Source organism: Genypterus blacodes, unplaced genomic scaffold (assembly GCF_046128005.1).
Source record: "Genypterus blacodes isolate CSIRO-AG114 ecotype Tasmania unplaced genomic scaffold, CSIRO-AGI_Gbla_v1 ptg000514l_1, whole genome shotgun sequence".
Classification (NCBI taxonomy): Eukaryota; Metazoa; Chordata; class Actinopteri; order Ophidiiformes; family Ophidiidae; genus Genypterus; species Genypterus blacodes.
Window position 1 is genome coordinate 2,501 of NW_027467269.1, and position 15,000 is coordinate 17,500.

The 15,000-nt window shown below is 49.1% G+C and overlaps 3 protein-coding genes across 3 annotated transcripts in view; all 3 read right to left on the minus strand.

The window, feature by feature from the left end:
* The window catches only part of LOC142990338 (thrombospondin-3a-like), a gene marked incomplete at its 3' end in the record, with an annotated part of 4,869 nt that extends 1,141 nt beyond the window's left edge, over positions 1-3,728 (minus strand). Inside the window, exons 1-5 of the mRNA XM_076140091.1 lie at positions 3,452-3,728; positions 2,335-2,541; positions 845-1,098; positions 227-329; positions 99-125 (exon numbers count right to left, since the gene is read on the minus strand). Of these exons, the coding sequence (XP_075996206.1) occupies positions 99-125; positions 227-329; positions 845-1,098; positions 2,335-2,541; positions 3,452-3,533 (673 nt within the window). The remainder of the gene's footprint in view (positions 1-98; positions 126-226; positions 330-844; positions 1,099-2,334; positions 2,542-3,451) is intronic.
* Positions 3,729-6,003: 2,275 nt separating this feature from the next.
* On the minus strand, positions 6,004-10,754 carry LOC142990341 (metaxin-1-like). The gene is made up of 8 exons (XM_076140095.1): positions 10,662-10,754; positions 8,697-8,766; positions 8,499-8,578; positions 7,767-7,859; positions 7,499-7,681; positions 7,307-7,383; positions 6,916-7,073; positions 6,004-6,735 (listed from the first exon to the last, which is right to left on the minus strand). The coding sequence occupies exons 1-8, from the start codon at positions 10,740-10,742 to the stop codon at positions 6,515-6,517; spliced, it is 963 nt and encodes a 320-aa protein (XP_075996210.1). The 5' UTR covers positions 10,743-10,754; the 3' UTR covers positions 6,004-6,514.
* A 160-nt stretch (positions 10,755-10,914) lies between these two features.
* Positions 10,915-13,447, minus strand: LOC142990340 (CD82 antigen). The gene is made up of 8 exons (XM_076140093.1): positions 13,350-13,447; positions 12,550-12,628; positions 12,354-12,466; positions 12,179-12,253; positions 11,954-12,049; positions 11,642-11,836; positions 11,479-11,562; positions 10,915-11,401 (listed from the first exon to the last, which is right to left on the minus strand). The coding sequence occupies exons 1-8, from the start codon at positions 13,413-13,415 to the stop codon at positions 11,132-11,134; spliced, it is 978 nt and encodes a 325-aa protein (XP_075996208.1). The 5' UTR covers positions 13,416-13,447; the 3' UTR covers positions 10,915-11,131.
* Between the last annotated feature and the right edge of the window lie 1,553 nt (positions 13,448-15,000).

The window sequence follows — 15,000 nt, forward strand, 5'->3', positions numbered from 1 at the left end:
CACACACACAGGAGACCTGTCTCAATGATAGGTTTGCCTCCCTCATGTTGGACCACAGGAGAGTTCACTACAGTCTGTGGTCCGTCTGCTTTACTCACCCAGGATGGAGTTCACATCCCCACTCACTGTAAAAACAAAGAGAACAAGCTGTGACCTCTGACCTCACTGCAATGCAGAGGTCACAGCTACGCTCTGGGGGTCAGAGGGCACAGGTGAAGCTGCTGACCTGAGTTGTAGGTGGATGAATCGCCCTGGAAAGGACAATCAGTCAGAGCTCCAGCCCGGGCAACACTGCCCCCTAGTGACACTCTAAGAGACTCCAGCACACCCTGAGAGGATGAGAGAGGGAGGGGGGGAGAGAGGGGAGAGGAGAGAGAGAGGAGAGAGGGGGGGAGAGGGAGAGAGAGGGAGGGGGTGAGAGAGGGAGGGGGGGAGAGAGGGAGGGGGGGAGAGAGAGAGAGAGGAGAGAGAGAGGAGAGAGGGGGGGAGAGGGAGAGAGAGGGTGAGAGAGGGAGGGGGGGAGAGAGGGAGGGGGGGAGAGAGAGAGATGGGGGGGGGGGAGAGGGAGAGGAGAGAGGGAGAGAGGGGGGGAGGAGAGAGAGAGATGGGGGGAGAGAGAGAAAAAGAGAGAGAGAGAGGGGGGGAGAGGAGAGAGAGAGAGAGGGAGAGGGAGGAGAGAGAGGGAGAGAGACACAGAGAGGGAGAGAGAGGGGGGGTGTTTTCAGATTTCCCTGGTTGAGTGAGACAGAATCTCACAGCAGTCTGCTCTGTGCAGATGATCCTTCTGCACAAGAACCTACATCTGTCATTTCACACACACACACACACACACACACACACACACCTGCATTCGGGTGTAAGCTTTCTGTCCGTGTCTGATCTCCACTAACTCCGCCTCCCTGGGCAGAGGGACCAATGGCGGCAGGCCGTGGCTGGAGTCGGCCAATCGGCAGTCTACGTAGAGTTCCATCATCATGTTGTCACGCTGAAGGCCGCCCAGGCGCAGGATGATGGAGTGGCTCCGCCCATCGGCCAGGTTGGCGTTCTGCAGGTTGACGGTGTGAAGTTTCCCATCTGCTCTGATGTACCGGACCAGAACTGAGACAGAGACCACACCGTGAGCCAGCGGGACAGACAGACAGACAGACAGACAGACAGACAGACAGACAGACAGACAGACAGACAGACAGGCAGGCAGATAGACAGACAGAGACACAGACAGACAGAGACACAGACAGACAGAGACACAGACAGACAGAGACACAGACAGACAGACAGAGATTTTTTGCGGATATTATGATTTTATAAAAACAATAGTTTGATAGTTGATTGTTTATTTACTGTGAGCTCTTAACTATTTCTTATTTTTGCTACAAGGGTTGATTGATAAGTATTGAGCCCAAGTCTGATCTTTACATCACTGAAATCAATAACATGACACACATCACCCCAAGCTCATAACATATCAATCAACCCCGCATCTAAATCAAAGAGCCTCTCTGTGTGTCAGGGCAGACACACACATTCTCCCAGCTAAGGTTCAAAGGTTAAATTGTGTGTCTCTGACACAAACACAGATGATAGTTATTACAGTCTCATAACTCCAAATGACAGAGCTGCAGTGGTGTGTGTGTGTGTGTGTGTGTGTGTGTGTGTGTGTGTGTGTAATTTCCATCACTTAGTTGACTCATCTCCTCAATAAAAATGGTTTCAGCTTCACAGAGATGAATGAGCCTCACCCACTTCAGCAGCATGACTGAAGCTCAGGAATACATATGCTCTGCAGCCATCATGTAGCACTATGGAGTACTATACTATGTAGTACTATACTATGTAGTACTATACTATGCAGTACTATACTATGTAGTACTATACTATGTAGTACTATACTATGCAGTACTATACTATGTAGTACTATACTATGCAGTACTATAGTATATAGCACCATGTAGCACCATGTAGTACTGTGTAAGTGCAAGCTTGCCAAGACTTGAGAGTTAAATCAGTGTTTAGTGTAGGTGGACCAGCAGAGCCACCAGGGGGCAGTGTTGATTGTCCAGGTGGATCACATGAGGACTGAGACACCTGAGCCAGGTTGGCGGTGCAGCGTAGCTCCGAGACTTCCTGCATAAAACAGCATGGCTACGAGGGAGAACTGTGTCGCTCTGCCAGGGGGAGGGGCTGCAGAAATCAGGGCGCCGTTCAGGCCTGATTGACCCAAACACTGGAACATGGAAGCTAAAACCCCTTCATGGATCTGTAAGTGTTCCACATGTATGAACCCCTGGAGTCTGGACTCACAGGGTCCGATATGAGACTCATGACAGCTGTTACCTTTATTGATCTTCCCCATGACAGCCACCTCCAGGTGCTTCCTGTTGTCCTGTTTGCTGTACAGCCCAAACAGGACTCCGCCCAACTTTGCCGGCAGTCTCAGCGTGGAGGTCACGTAGGCGTCGCTGAGCGCCCTCAGACCACCGGACAGCTTCTCCACTGCCGCCATGCTCTGCTTCGAGTCCTGAAGACTCAATACGTCTATCACTGAGGAGGAAGTCACATCAACAGGAAGCTGGGGTCAGACAGGGAAACCTGGACACAAGGAACAGAACTGCAGTGGTCCTCAGTGCTGCCTCCTCCTGGACGCTCCAGGTGGCTGCTGGAATCCATCAACTCATTCATCGCTGACACATCTCACGCTTTTACTGAAAAGTGCAGCTGATGATGTGTGTGTGTGTGTGTGTGTGTGTGTGTGTGTGTGTGTGTGAGAGAGAGAGTCCCATCAGCCAACAGTAACACCACAGAGGAAGAACAACAAGATACACTTCCTGCTGCACCTCCCTCTGCATCCACGCAAACAGCAGAGGACAGAGAGGACTGACAGGGTACAGGGAGGGACAGAGAGAGAGAGGACAGACCAGGAAGACCAGGGGAGAAATGGATCTTTACATTCTACTGAGTCTGACTGCTGCACTCAAACTCTTCATCCCCTGGAGATGATGAAGGAATGTGTGACTCCGCTGTGAAGGTCAACCTTGACCTGGACTAAACTGTGACCGGACTGGACTCTGACCTGGACTGGACTCTGACCGGACTGGACTCTGACCTGGACCCTGACCTGGACTGGACTCTGGCCAGGCTAAAGGACCTGCTGTGTCTTCAGCAGTTCGAGGCTCAGACTCTGGGTTCGTTTGGATCTGGTAATGTTCCAGGATGGTGTTAACAGTATTTCCTCATATTTTCAATCCTTAAGTACATTTGATGTCAAATAAATACTTTTTCTGAAGTCAAATGATCATAGTCTGCATGTTTTTGCTCTGATGGTTAAAAGTTCGTCTAAAGTTCGTTACTACTTCTAACTAAGTGGGTAAGTTAATGAGTGAACACACTAACCACCCATGAGTGAGTTAGTTAGTTAGCGAGCTAGTTGTCCGATGAAGTGGAGCTTTGTTACCTTGAACCTCCGGGCCGTCCGGGTCTCCCTCCGACACACAGATGATGAAGAGCAGCAGCGGCACCGCGCGACTCCAGCCCATGACTGAAGGCTAGAGAGGGGCAAAGAGCGGAACCAGGAGAGGAACCAGGAGCGGAACCGACGCTGCGGGGAGCTGTGTGCGAGAGAACCGAGAACCGAGCGAGGAGGACGGGAGAGCCGCGAGCCGAGAGGGGAGCAGAGGCCGGGCAGCCGAGAGCGGGGAGCCGAGAGAGGGGAGCAGAGAGCGGGCAGCAGCCTGACCGGAGCGCGGAGGAGTCTGGAGCTTCGCCGCACGCGCTCAGCTACTAGAGGCTCCGCGCACGCGCCTTCCCTGCTGAGAGCGCGCGGCAGCAGCGGGGATGAAATGAAAACAAAAACAAAACTGTGACTCTGTTCACATTATTATAAAACTACAAGCATGAAGAGATTGGAAACATGACTAAAATTGTTTATGAAATACATTAAACTAACAACCAAAGACATTAAGAAGATTGACACACTTCAAATGGTTTAAAACAAAGCAATTCAATTATGAAAAACAAAAACATACAAAGCAAAACTATTGAAAACACGAAAATGATTTAAATGAGTATAATGGTCAGAGGTCTTTTTGTTGAGCTGTTAATAAGAGGCACCAGCATCTCGCTCTCTCTCTCTCTCTCTCACACACACACACAGTGAGTTGCTGACAGCCACTGACCTCTGACCTGCACCTGTTAACAATTGTGGTGGTTTGATGACAGAGTAACAGACGATGCATTCAGCAATTAATCAATGAATGAAATGAATGACTCCATCAAATCATGAATTCTTTCCATCTCTTCCTTCATGAAACAGAACATTCCGTTGTGTTCTTACTCTCTGGAGCAAAACATTCAAGTTAGTATTGAAGTTTGTACTGACTTTGACTTTGTGTGAATTTGTTTGCTCTTAATCTGGAAACTACAGAATCATTAATACACGAATCAATGATCTAACCAATGAGATGACTACATGTTTGTGGCTCTGTGCCTCCCTAAACATGTCAACAATCAGCGTGTGTGTGTGTGTGAATGTGTGTGTGTTTGCGCTCCCTTCAGGCCCTCCCTCCCTCTGTTTGTATCGTTGCCATAGACACCCATGTTTAACGGCAGGAAGCAGAGGAGAAATGTGTCCAAGCCGATCCAGCTGCAGCTTAGAGGGAAACATGGGGGGGGGGGGGGGGGGTCTGAGTCCCATTAGACCCGTTACATACCATAATACCTTTAACATCACAATCACAAGCTGACAAATGTGCCGACACAGAGCAAAGGTTTGAATCCAAAGCAAGTGTAACTGGACACCTCTGTGTGTTGGACCTGAACATTGTTAGAGCAGAACCATCATCACTGACCTGTGGACCAGCCGGATGTTCTCACACTCTACAGTCACTTTATGGAAACATGCACACACACACACAAAACAGACACACTTCATAGTAAAAAGGCCACTTTTCCTTTCATACTAAAGACAATGGGACAGGGAACTCAATAGCATTGCACTAAATACCAGTCTAGTTACATTAGTTACTTGATCACAATGAGATAAACTAAATGCAAAAACAACAAAAACAGCAGAAACCAGAGAATCTAAAGTCAAACTCCACACTTTGGATACTTTTGCAAAGTGCAATAACAAATCACTCAAACCAGAACCAAACAGTATTTCTTCATGAAATACTTAGACTTACATCACTGTGAGACGCACACACACACACACACACACACACACACAGGTCAGATTCCTCTGTGATGGCGTCATGTGCAGCTGTTGGTCATCAGGGTCCAGACCGGGTCAGGAAGGTGGGGGTGGGGCTGAAGTTACAGAAACATCCAGAGAGACAGCGGAGACATAGAGGGATGTAGAGGGACATTGAGGAACGGAAGGACAGCACTCTGAACATCGCTTCGTTATACGGCGCTTTGATAAACAATATATGCTGGCTGTCCTCGTATGTACACATGTGGAAGAGGAGCTGTAACATGAGAGGAAGAGGAGCTGTAACATGAGAGGAAGAGGAGCTGTAACATGAGAGGAAGAGGAGCTGTAACATGAGAGGAAGAGGAGCTGAAACATGAGAGGAAGAGCAGCTGAAACATGAGGAAGAGGAGCTGTAACATGAGGAAGAGCAGCTGAAACATGAGGGGAAGAGGAGCTGTAACATGAGAGGAAGAGGAGCTGTAACATGAGAGGAAGAGCAGCTGTAACATGAGAGGAAGAGGAGCTGTAACATGAGAGGAAGAGGAGCTGTAACATGAGAGGAAGAGGAGCTCTAACATGAGAGGAAGAGGAGCTCTAACATGAGAGGAAGAGCAGCTGTAACATGAGAGGAAGAGCAGCTGTAACATGAGAGGAAGAGCAGCTGTAACATGAGAGGAAGAGGAGCTGTATCATTTCTCCAAGTGATGAATGTGGCCTATGTGAAGGTCATAGGTCAGGGTCTCACCTGTCAGGAATGTCAATCAAACTTCAGAATGCCTCTTCCAGAAGCTAAGGGAAGTGAAGACGTGAACTCAGAGGAATTTAAGATTTATTCAATTTTCAACTTTCAGATCATTTTCATGACATTCATCAGATGACTCAAACAATAACTATGATGTCATAACTAAGAAGAAACTCTGGTGTGTGATCAGATCAGCTGAGTAGAACCAGGAGCTCAGCTCCTCTGAAACCACGCCACCTGGAGGCCGCCTGGCATCCTTCACATGGAGACTGAGGAATGTTCTGAGAACTGATGATGTTTCCTCTTCATCATGGGTTCACTAGCAGCTTCTCCTTCACTGACTGCTGCCCCCGGTGGACACGTGTCCTCTGAGGACATCTCACACAGGTTCAGACATAAATGAGCTGAAGAACATGAACCGTATGACTGTGTGTGATCAGAGGGAGCCTGAGAGTGGATCAGAGTGTGAGGGATCATTTTATCTTCATGTACATACAACAAATGAATTTTCTAAACATCCGAATTTATTCTTTTCCTAGATTTCCTGCCTGTAAAATTCTCCTGGTGTGTTTGATTCTTCCTCAGCCCTCCTCTTCTTCATGCCCATGTGATGTGATGGTTTCCAGGTCGGGCGGCTCCTCCAGCGCCTCCTGCTGGACGCTCACCATGCCGGTCATCAGGGCGTAGCTCAGCATGGCGCCCAGAGCCACCAGCGCCGACAGAATCTGTTTCCGTCGCTTGTTGGGGACGTGCTCAAAGTCGCCCCCTTCAGGCTGGGAGGAGACCTTCTGACTGGAGCTCTCTGCACGTTACAGAGGAACATCATGAAGGTTCACACCAGCAGCAACTGGACCCACAACATGTCAACACCAAACTGAATCAAAGACGAATCCAAGCTAAGTTATTAACTAGAAATCTGATTCTAACCCCACATTCCTATAAACAGGAAGCCTCCTGAGGACCAATCAGAGCGCAGCCTCACCTCGGCCATCTCGGGGGAAGTACAGCAGCAGGATGTCGTTGCAGAAACGCGTCAGGTTGTCCAGGGACTTCAGATGCTGCTGCAGCTTCCCGTTAGGAAGTCTGGACTTCAGGATGGGCGCCAAGTGAGCGAACACGTAGGCATCAAGAGACGAAGGCCTGAAGGACAGACAGACACAGGCTCAGCATCAGGCTTAGCATCAGGCTCAGCATCAGGCTCAGCATCAGGCTCAGCATCGGGTCAGCATCAGGCTCAGCCTCAAGCTCAGCATCAGGCTCGGCATTATGCTCAGGCTCAGCTTCAGCCTCAGGCTAAACCTTAGGCTTGCACATGTCAGGACACTCCGACTTTGCCTGTTAGAGTTGAGTTGATTGAAAAGTTAAACACTTACGAGTCTCCAAAGAAGAACTTTTGTGATCCGAGGCGCTGGGAGAGCAGATTCATACACTCTGTGGCTTCACGGTACAACTGAAACACACACACACACACATTACATACATCCTGATTGTGCTTCACAACCAGGTTCACATCAGGTCAACCAGCAGGGTCAGGATCAGAACCTGTTCCTAACCTCCTCCCTCACCTCTTTCTCTAGCTCCTCTCCGGCCTCCAGGGTCTCGTCTCCTCTGAGGAGGCGGAGTTTGTCCAGCTGGCTGCGTTGCATTCGTCCGGGCAGGAAGAAGTTCAGGGGGAAGGGCATGTGCTCGGCGTACCAGCGACGAGTCGCCTCCACGTAGTTCTTGGGCTCAATCCAGAAGGCAAAGATCTACAGAAGAATCCAGCAGGTTTACCTGAAGAAACATCTCTGATCTCTCTCTCTCTCTCACTCACTCACTCACTCACTCACTCACCACAGCAGGCCTGAGCTTCTCCTCCATCAGAGAGATGAAGGCCAGACTGTCTGCGCTCTCTTTGGCTGACAGGTCGTAGTCTGCGTTGTATTTCTGAAATGAGACAAAGAGATAAAGACAGATTATTCTCCTGATTGTCCCTCTGAGTAAAGACTGTGTCCCTCTCTCTCTCTGTCTCTCAAATATGAACATTTTACAATCATCATAAATGTTCCCTACTGTGTGTGTGTGTGTGTGTGTGTGTGTGTGTGTGTGTGTGTGTGTTAGAGTGAAAGAATGTGTGAAGCTGCAGCTCTTCTGTCCTGCAGTTTCTCACCAACCTACTGCAGTGCAGAGGCACCAAGCATGCTGGGTAATGGCTTCCATCTGCCTGTTAGCTCCTTTACACGGTAAGAGGGGGAGGAGGAGGAGAAAAAGGAGGAAGAGGAGGAGGAGAAAGAGGAGGCAGAGAAGGAGGAGGCTCTGTTTGGTGGGAGGTATGACTCCTCCTGAAGGGAATGTGGCTCAGAGGAGTTTCCACCAGACTAAGGTCAGCGTGGAAACTATGATCCTGCTGTGAGAGAGAAGAAGCTGTGCTGTCGGCCAATCACAGTCTACTCTCTGATAGGGGGCGGGGCTTGTGTGTAGTTCAATGAGCTCATGGTCCTCTTCAGGTTCCCCTGACATGACTGGGACCAAACCAGACTTAGCCTGGGAGAGAGAGAGGCAGGAAGGGGAGGAAGACACACTCACCTGCTTCCTGAGGTGGATGATGATGTCTGAAGGTCTGGACAGGGTTTGATTCTGATCGGTCCTCAGAGCAGGAAGAGAACCTGAAGAACAGGAGGAACATCATGAGCTCATGATCCAAACTGATCTGTAGGTCTATGAGACGTATACATGTACGTCTTCATCACATACATGTGGGGGGAAGGGAGGATTTAGTCTCACCGCTGGGACTCCTCCAGGGGTTGGAGATCTTGTGAAGTTTAAGTGGAGCTCGAGCAAACTGAGCGTAGGCCTGCAGACACACACACACATACACACACACACACACACACACACACAGCTGCTCTGTCACCTGGCAACACGGAATTCATACTTAGACAAAACAACAGAATACATAAATACATACACATCCATAGAGCTGTGTCATTTGTGTGCATTTGCAAACATACATGTTACGTGACAACAGGAGCAGCTTCCACCTCAAATGGAAGCTGCTCCTGTTGTCCTCAGGCCTGAAGAGTCCCCACAGTCCTGAGGAGTCCCCACAGTCCTCTACAGGCCTGAAGAGTCCCCACAGTCCTCTACAGGCCTGAGGAGTCCCAACAGTCCTCTACAGGCCTGAGGAGTCCCCACAGTCCTCTACAGGCCTGAGGAGTCCCCACAGTCCTCTACAGGCCTGAGGAGTCCCCACAGTCCTCTACAGGCCCTGAGGAGTCCCCACAGTCCACTACAGAGTGGACTCTTCAGGCCTGAAGACAAAGCCTCACTATCTAAGCGTGTGTGGTGAGATGAGGGGGAAAGTGCTGCTGTGGAGGAAAGGAGGTGAAACATGAGAACAAAGACAGAAACACCACCAGTCAGAGTTTCCACGGAGACGCAACATTGAAACACACACAGAGAGACAGACAGAGAGAGAGACAGAGAGAGAGAGAGAGACAGTCCTTTATGACTCTGTGGAACAAGCGTCCTCACTGCACGTTGACATCATGTCTGTTTGTTCAGCTGGTAAACGTTGAGGAGTCAAAGCTTCTAAACTTTCATCCATTCAGCCTCTGATGAGACACAAAGCTACATGTTAGCATGATCAACATATACTGTACACACATGTGTACACACACATGTATGTACAGTATACATACACAGAGACACAGGCGCACACACAGGGACACACAGGGACACACAGGGACACAGAGACACACAGAGAGGCAGGAGAAGGAAACCACAGCAGCACCACTTTCCAACCACAACACACACACACAACCACACACACAACCACACACACGCACAATCACACTCTAGCTGACCCTCTACCATCCGGTCTAAGTCAGTCAAAGTCTAAGTCAAAGGTTGCACAAAGTGACCTTAAGGTCAGCCAATCACAGAGCTTTACCATCTGTTACCGGGCAGATTATAACCCTTCAATTACATGATTTCTTCATTGAATTGTTAATAAGCAGTCAGCTGAGGGGTGGCTGCCCTCTGCTGGACTTCAGGAGAAATGCAACTGGATTGTGTCTGCAGAAGGCAATCAATACAATACATGTCACTCATCATACATGTCACGATGTCACTCATCACGCGTGTCACTCATCACGCGTGTCACTTATCACGCGTGTCACTCATCACACATGTGACTCATCACACAGGTTACTCATCACACAGGTTACTCATCATACATGTCACTCATCATACATGTCACTCATCATGCTGCTCACCTGTCTGTCTCCGTTTCCGTTCAATCAACGAAATGAACTCAATTCTACATTAAATCACATATCAAATAGATCGATCGTTCATAAACATAGTATGACGTTATACCAGAGAGTAGGCGGAAGTGTGAGCTGAATGCACTTTGTAAACTTTATTTTACTTAAGCTCTGATGTTTCCTTACTCTGAGGCTTTTATTTTGTAGTTTCTGAACGTCAAATCACATCATTTCCGTGTTTTTGATCTTTTGAAGTTTCATTCTAAATGTAAACAAACTGGCTTCCCTGTGTTTGTTCCGATCTGACTTCATGTTGTTCACTCAAAGTTTAACTTTTATTTTGTGATGTTTCCGCTCACAGTCGTTAGCACGTTAGCATGCTAATGACGCTAGCTCATCCGCCCGGGAGAGCAAAGGGACAAGGAGCGGCTCCGACCGGCACAGACCGGCACAGGTTGGCTCGGAGTAAACGCAGACTCACCAGCACCACCAGGCAGTCCGTGCTGACGGACGGTAGACCCCAGTCTCCTTCCCAGCAAAACAACTCAGCGGGCGCCGCCATCTTGAGCACGGATCTTGACCTTTAACCCGGAAGCGCTGTAACGATACAGCCTAAAGCGAAGATAACGCGGCAAGTCAAACAGGGACTTTCTTTTTAGACATGTTATAGATTCATGCATTGAAATACTCCAAATCTGGAACGTTTCTGTTAACAGAGCAAGATTTATTTTCTCAAATTCAGGTGGATGTGGTCATTAGATCACAGCAGTGAATACAGAGCTTCAAAACAAATAAAGCCAGCAGCAAATAGGGAGCAAAGTCAAAACTCAAACACATTTAGCTTAAAACATGAGAATTGTATTACAATTTGAACGATATTATTATATGGTTCAGTCTTTTGGTCACTTATTCATAGTTCTGTGTGAAGCCTACTGAAACCCCTGAGCCGGCTCAGTGTGCATGGTTGTCATGGTGATATGGCAGGTAGGCGGGGTCTACGTCTACTGGGTCGTCACGGTAATATCCTGGGCGGGCCGGGTCTGTATAGCCGTAGTCCTCCGAGTCGATGTAGCTGTAGTTCTGCTCGCCACAGTCTGGTTCATTGATGGGGGTGGGGCCTTGGTTGGCGGGGTCAGAGCTGATGACAGAGGTGCTTCGTTTCAGAGCAGATCTTTGACCAATAGTTCTGTACAGGAACCCAGCCAGGACAAGCTGAAGCACCTGGACACAAAGACAGAGAGTCAGAGCAGGAAGACGGGACTGTGAGGGACATCTGTCCTCTGTGAGACTGTGAGCACCTGGATCAATATGAGGCTCAAGTCCATGCCCACAATCGTCACAGCATTTTCCTGCAGCCAATCACTGAGCTTCTCTCCGCAACCCTGCAGCAACGCAACACATTGAGTTTGATGAAAAGTGGCCTTAAGTTGTGTAATGTGAGGTAAAGTGGCGTGTGTGTACCTGTGTATACGAGCCGTTTCCTTGTCCCAGGCTAACAGCGATGACAGAGACATCAGAGCACCAGGACGAGTTCAAGCTGGGACGATAGAAAGTGAAACAGGAACAAGGAAGTACCTCTGGACGGGTCAGATTCAGGCTCTGAATGAAAGAGTTCTTCAGCCAATCAGCAGGTCCCATCCGGCCACAGCACCTCCCCTGTGCACACATCCAGTATCACCACGGTTACCACCACAAACAGACAGTAAATGATTCACAATAATCCAGGCATTAAGACGGAGGGAAGAGAAAGAAGAAGTGAGCGTCTGGACAGACGTAGTGCTGCAGGTTGTCCATCAGTCTGTCCCTGCTGCCCCCCTGTCCAAATGTCTTGATGATGTCATCCACAGCAAGATCCAAACTCTCCCCGATCTACAGGAAACAACAAAAGATCCTGAGGGAAGGAAGCTCAAAGATGAAATGTAACTTGGATGTGTGGCCACGCCCCCTAAAGAAAAGCCACACCCATGTTTGAGTTTCCTCCAGTTGGGATTGGCTGACCTGGCGCCTGTTAATGAGCAGCAGCAGCGTGAGGAAGAGTTGACCCAGGACCAAAACAATAAGGAAGGCCACGTTCTGAGGAGCAACAACAAAAGCAGAGCACACATCACTTCCTGTTTGAATTGACCCGACCGTGGGCGGTGCTTCATATGTGATGATGTCATCAGTGACTGACCGTCAGCAGCAGAAATCTGTTTTCTCTTTGAGCGCCGACACATCCCACAATACTGATCGCCAAAACCAGGCCTCCACTGACCAGAAGCCCCGCCCCCACCGTACGCAGCTCATCTGAATGTACAAAAAAACAAAGGCACATGAATGCATCATTTTATTCATGTTATGAACAGCCAATCAGAGAGCAGCCTCGTTACCTGAGGGGAGCACAGACAGGAAGTTGTCTTGGTCAAACAGGATCCAGACGGCACAGCCGGCCACACTCAGACCCAGAGCCTGAGTATAGAGGTCAAAGGTCAACACATGTCTGACTTCTGTTTTAATTACAACTTCAAAGTATTTATCAAGAAAAATGTTGACGTTTGGTCGCGGATTATTTTTCTTGAAACTGAATGTGAATAGAAAAGAAAAGACAGAGACAAGATAGAGACACGATAGACAAGAGACACGATAGACACAATAGAGACAAGATAGACATGACAGAGACAAGAGACACGATAGACACAATAGAGACAAGATAGACAAGAGACACGATAGACACAATAGAGACAAGATAGACATGACAGAGACAAGAGACACGATAGACACAATAGAGACAAGATAGACATGACAGAGACAAGAGACACGATAGACACAATAGAGACAAGATAGACATGACAGAGACAAGAGACACGATAGACACAATAGAGACAAGATAGAGACACGATAGACAAGAGACACGATAGACACAATAGAGACAAGATAGACATGACAGAGACACGATACACAATAGAGACAAGATAGAGACACCATAGAGAAAAGAGACACGATAGACACAAGAGACAAGATAGAGACACGTCAGAGACAAGAGACATGATAGACACAAGAGACAAGATAGAGACAAGAGACACGATAGACACAACAGACAAGATAGAGACACGTCAGAGACAAGAGACAAGATAGAGACACAGAGACAAGACAGAGACACGTCAGAGACTTACTTACTACTTGTACTCACCACAAAGATGGAGTTTAAAACTGCAAAACAAAACTTGAGCAGCTCAATCTTCACGTCCACCTTCATGTTTCCTCACACACAAGGTGAATCTGTGTGTGTGTGTGTGTGTGTGTGTGAACTTATACTCCGATCACAGGTCACTTCCTTATAGGCTCTAACCATTAAACCACTGTTAAGGTCTCCATGGAAACCCTCAGAAACATGCCCTGTATGTGAGAGACCAGCAGAGGGAGCTGTGTGCTCTCTGCTCCGTTCAACAGGAAGTTAAATGATTGAGTCAGTATGATGTCATCAAAGCTTTGTGTGTGTGTGTATGTGTGTGTGAGAGAGAGAACCGACACATCAGCACCACCTACAGGCTGCTAGAACACACGAGAGAGAGGAGACCTTCAATGGAACTTTATTTAAACACAAACCAGCAGCAGGTTCTACTGACACACACACACACACACACACACACACACACACACACACACACACACACACTCAGCAGAATGAACCAGCTCCAGCTTAAACACGCTGGAGACAAAACAATGAAACTCAAAGGATCTGCTCTTCCTGTCCTGAGGGGGGCGCTGCTGTTTACAATGAGGAAGAAATAAAATCTAACATCAAACGCTGTTGAGTTAAAAAACTAAATTGTTTCTGTCCCAAAACCCTCAGACAAACACCACCGTCCCCCTGTCCCCTCGTCCCTCCCTCCCCCGTCCCTCCTCCCCCCCTTCCCCCGTCCCTCAGTCCCAGTCCGGCTCCTGTCCGGCCATGCACATGTACTCGTCCAGCTGGTGGTCCAGGCGGCTCTTGGACATGGACATGTAGTCGTCCAACTCAGCGTCCAGTCTGCCTCTGGACATGGACATGTACTCGTCCAACTGAGCGTCCAACTCCCTCTTAGTCACTGTGTTCTCGCTCCTCCGGCCCCGCCCCTTCACAGAGGTAGCTCCGCCCCCCTGCAGGCGGAAACTGAGCTTTGGTCCTGCAGGAGAAACGTTCACATTTAGACTGAGGCTCCAAACTGAGACGAGGACGAGGACGCCGTCTGAACGAGGTCACACACGGACAGAGCATGGGCCAGAGCATCGGCCCTCCACCAAGAGGACCAAGCCACAGTTTGACCCACCATGACATGATGGTATCCTAGCAACCCGAAGTCCTCCGGCGTCAAATGACAACACTGCAGAAAATAAGAAGTCAGCTGATGATGATGTGATCGGATGAATCAGCTGATGGTCAAACAGCGCCGCGTTCCTATTGGTGGAGAGCTTCAAGCCCTGTGGGCTCCTGACACACACACACACACACACACACACACACACACACACACACTCACTGTGGATCTTTCTGCAGTTCCTCGCCCTCGCACGCCATCTGTATTTTCTCCTGAAGCTCCAGAACCCGGAGAGCCCGGAGAGCCTGGAGAGCCCGGAGAGCCTGGAGAGCCTGGAGAGCCTGGAGAGCCTGGAGAGCCTGGAGAGCCCAGTGGTGGTGAAGTGTGGAGCGACCCGCTGGCCTAAACGAGTCCACACGCTGCGGCGCCTGGGACTCTGGGAGGCCACAGAGACGACCTTCAGAATGCTGTGTTGTCATAGAAACGTGGGCGTGTGAAGGTGTGAGTGGTCACCTGCCGCCCTGGTGGAGGCGTCTGCATCAG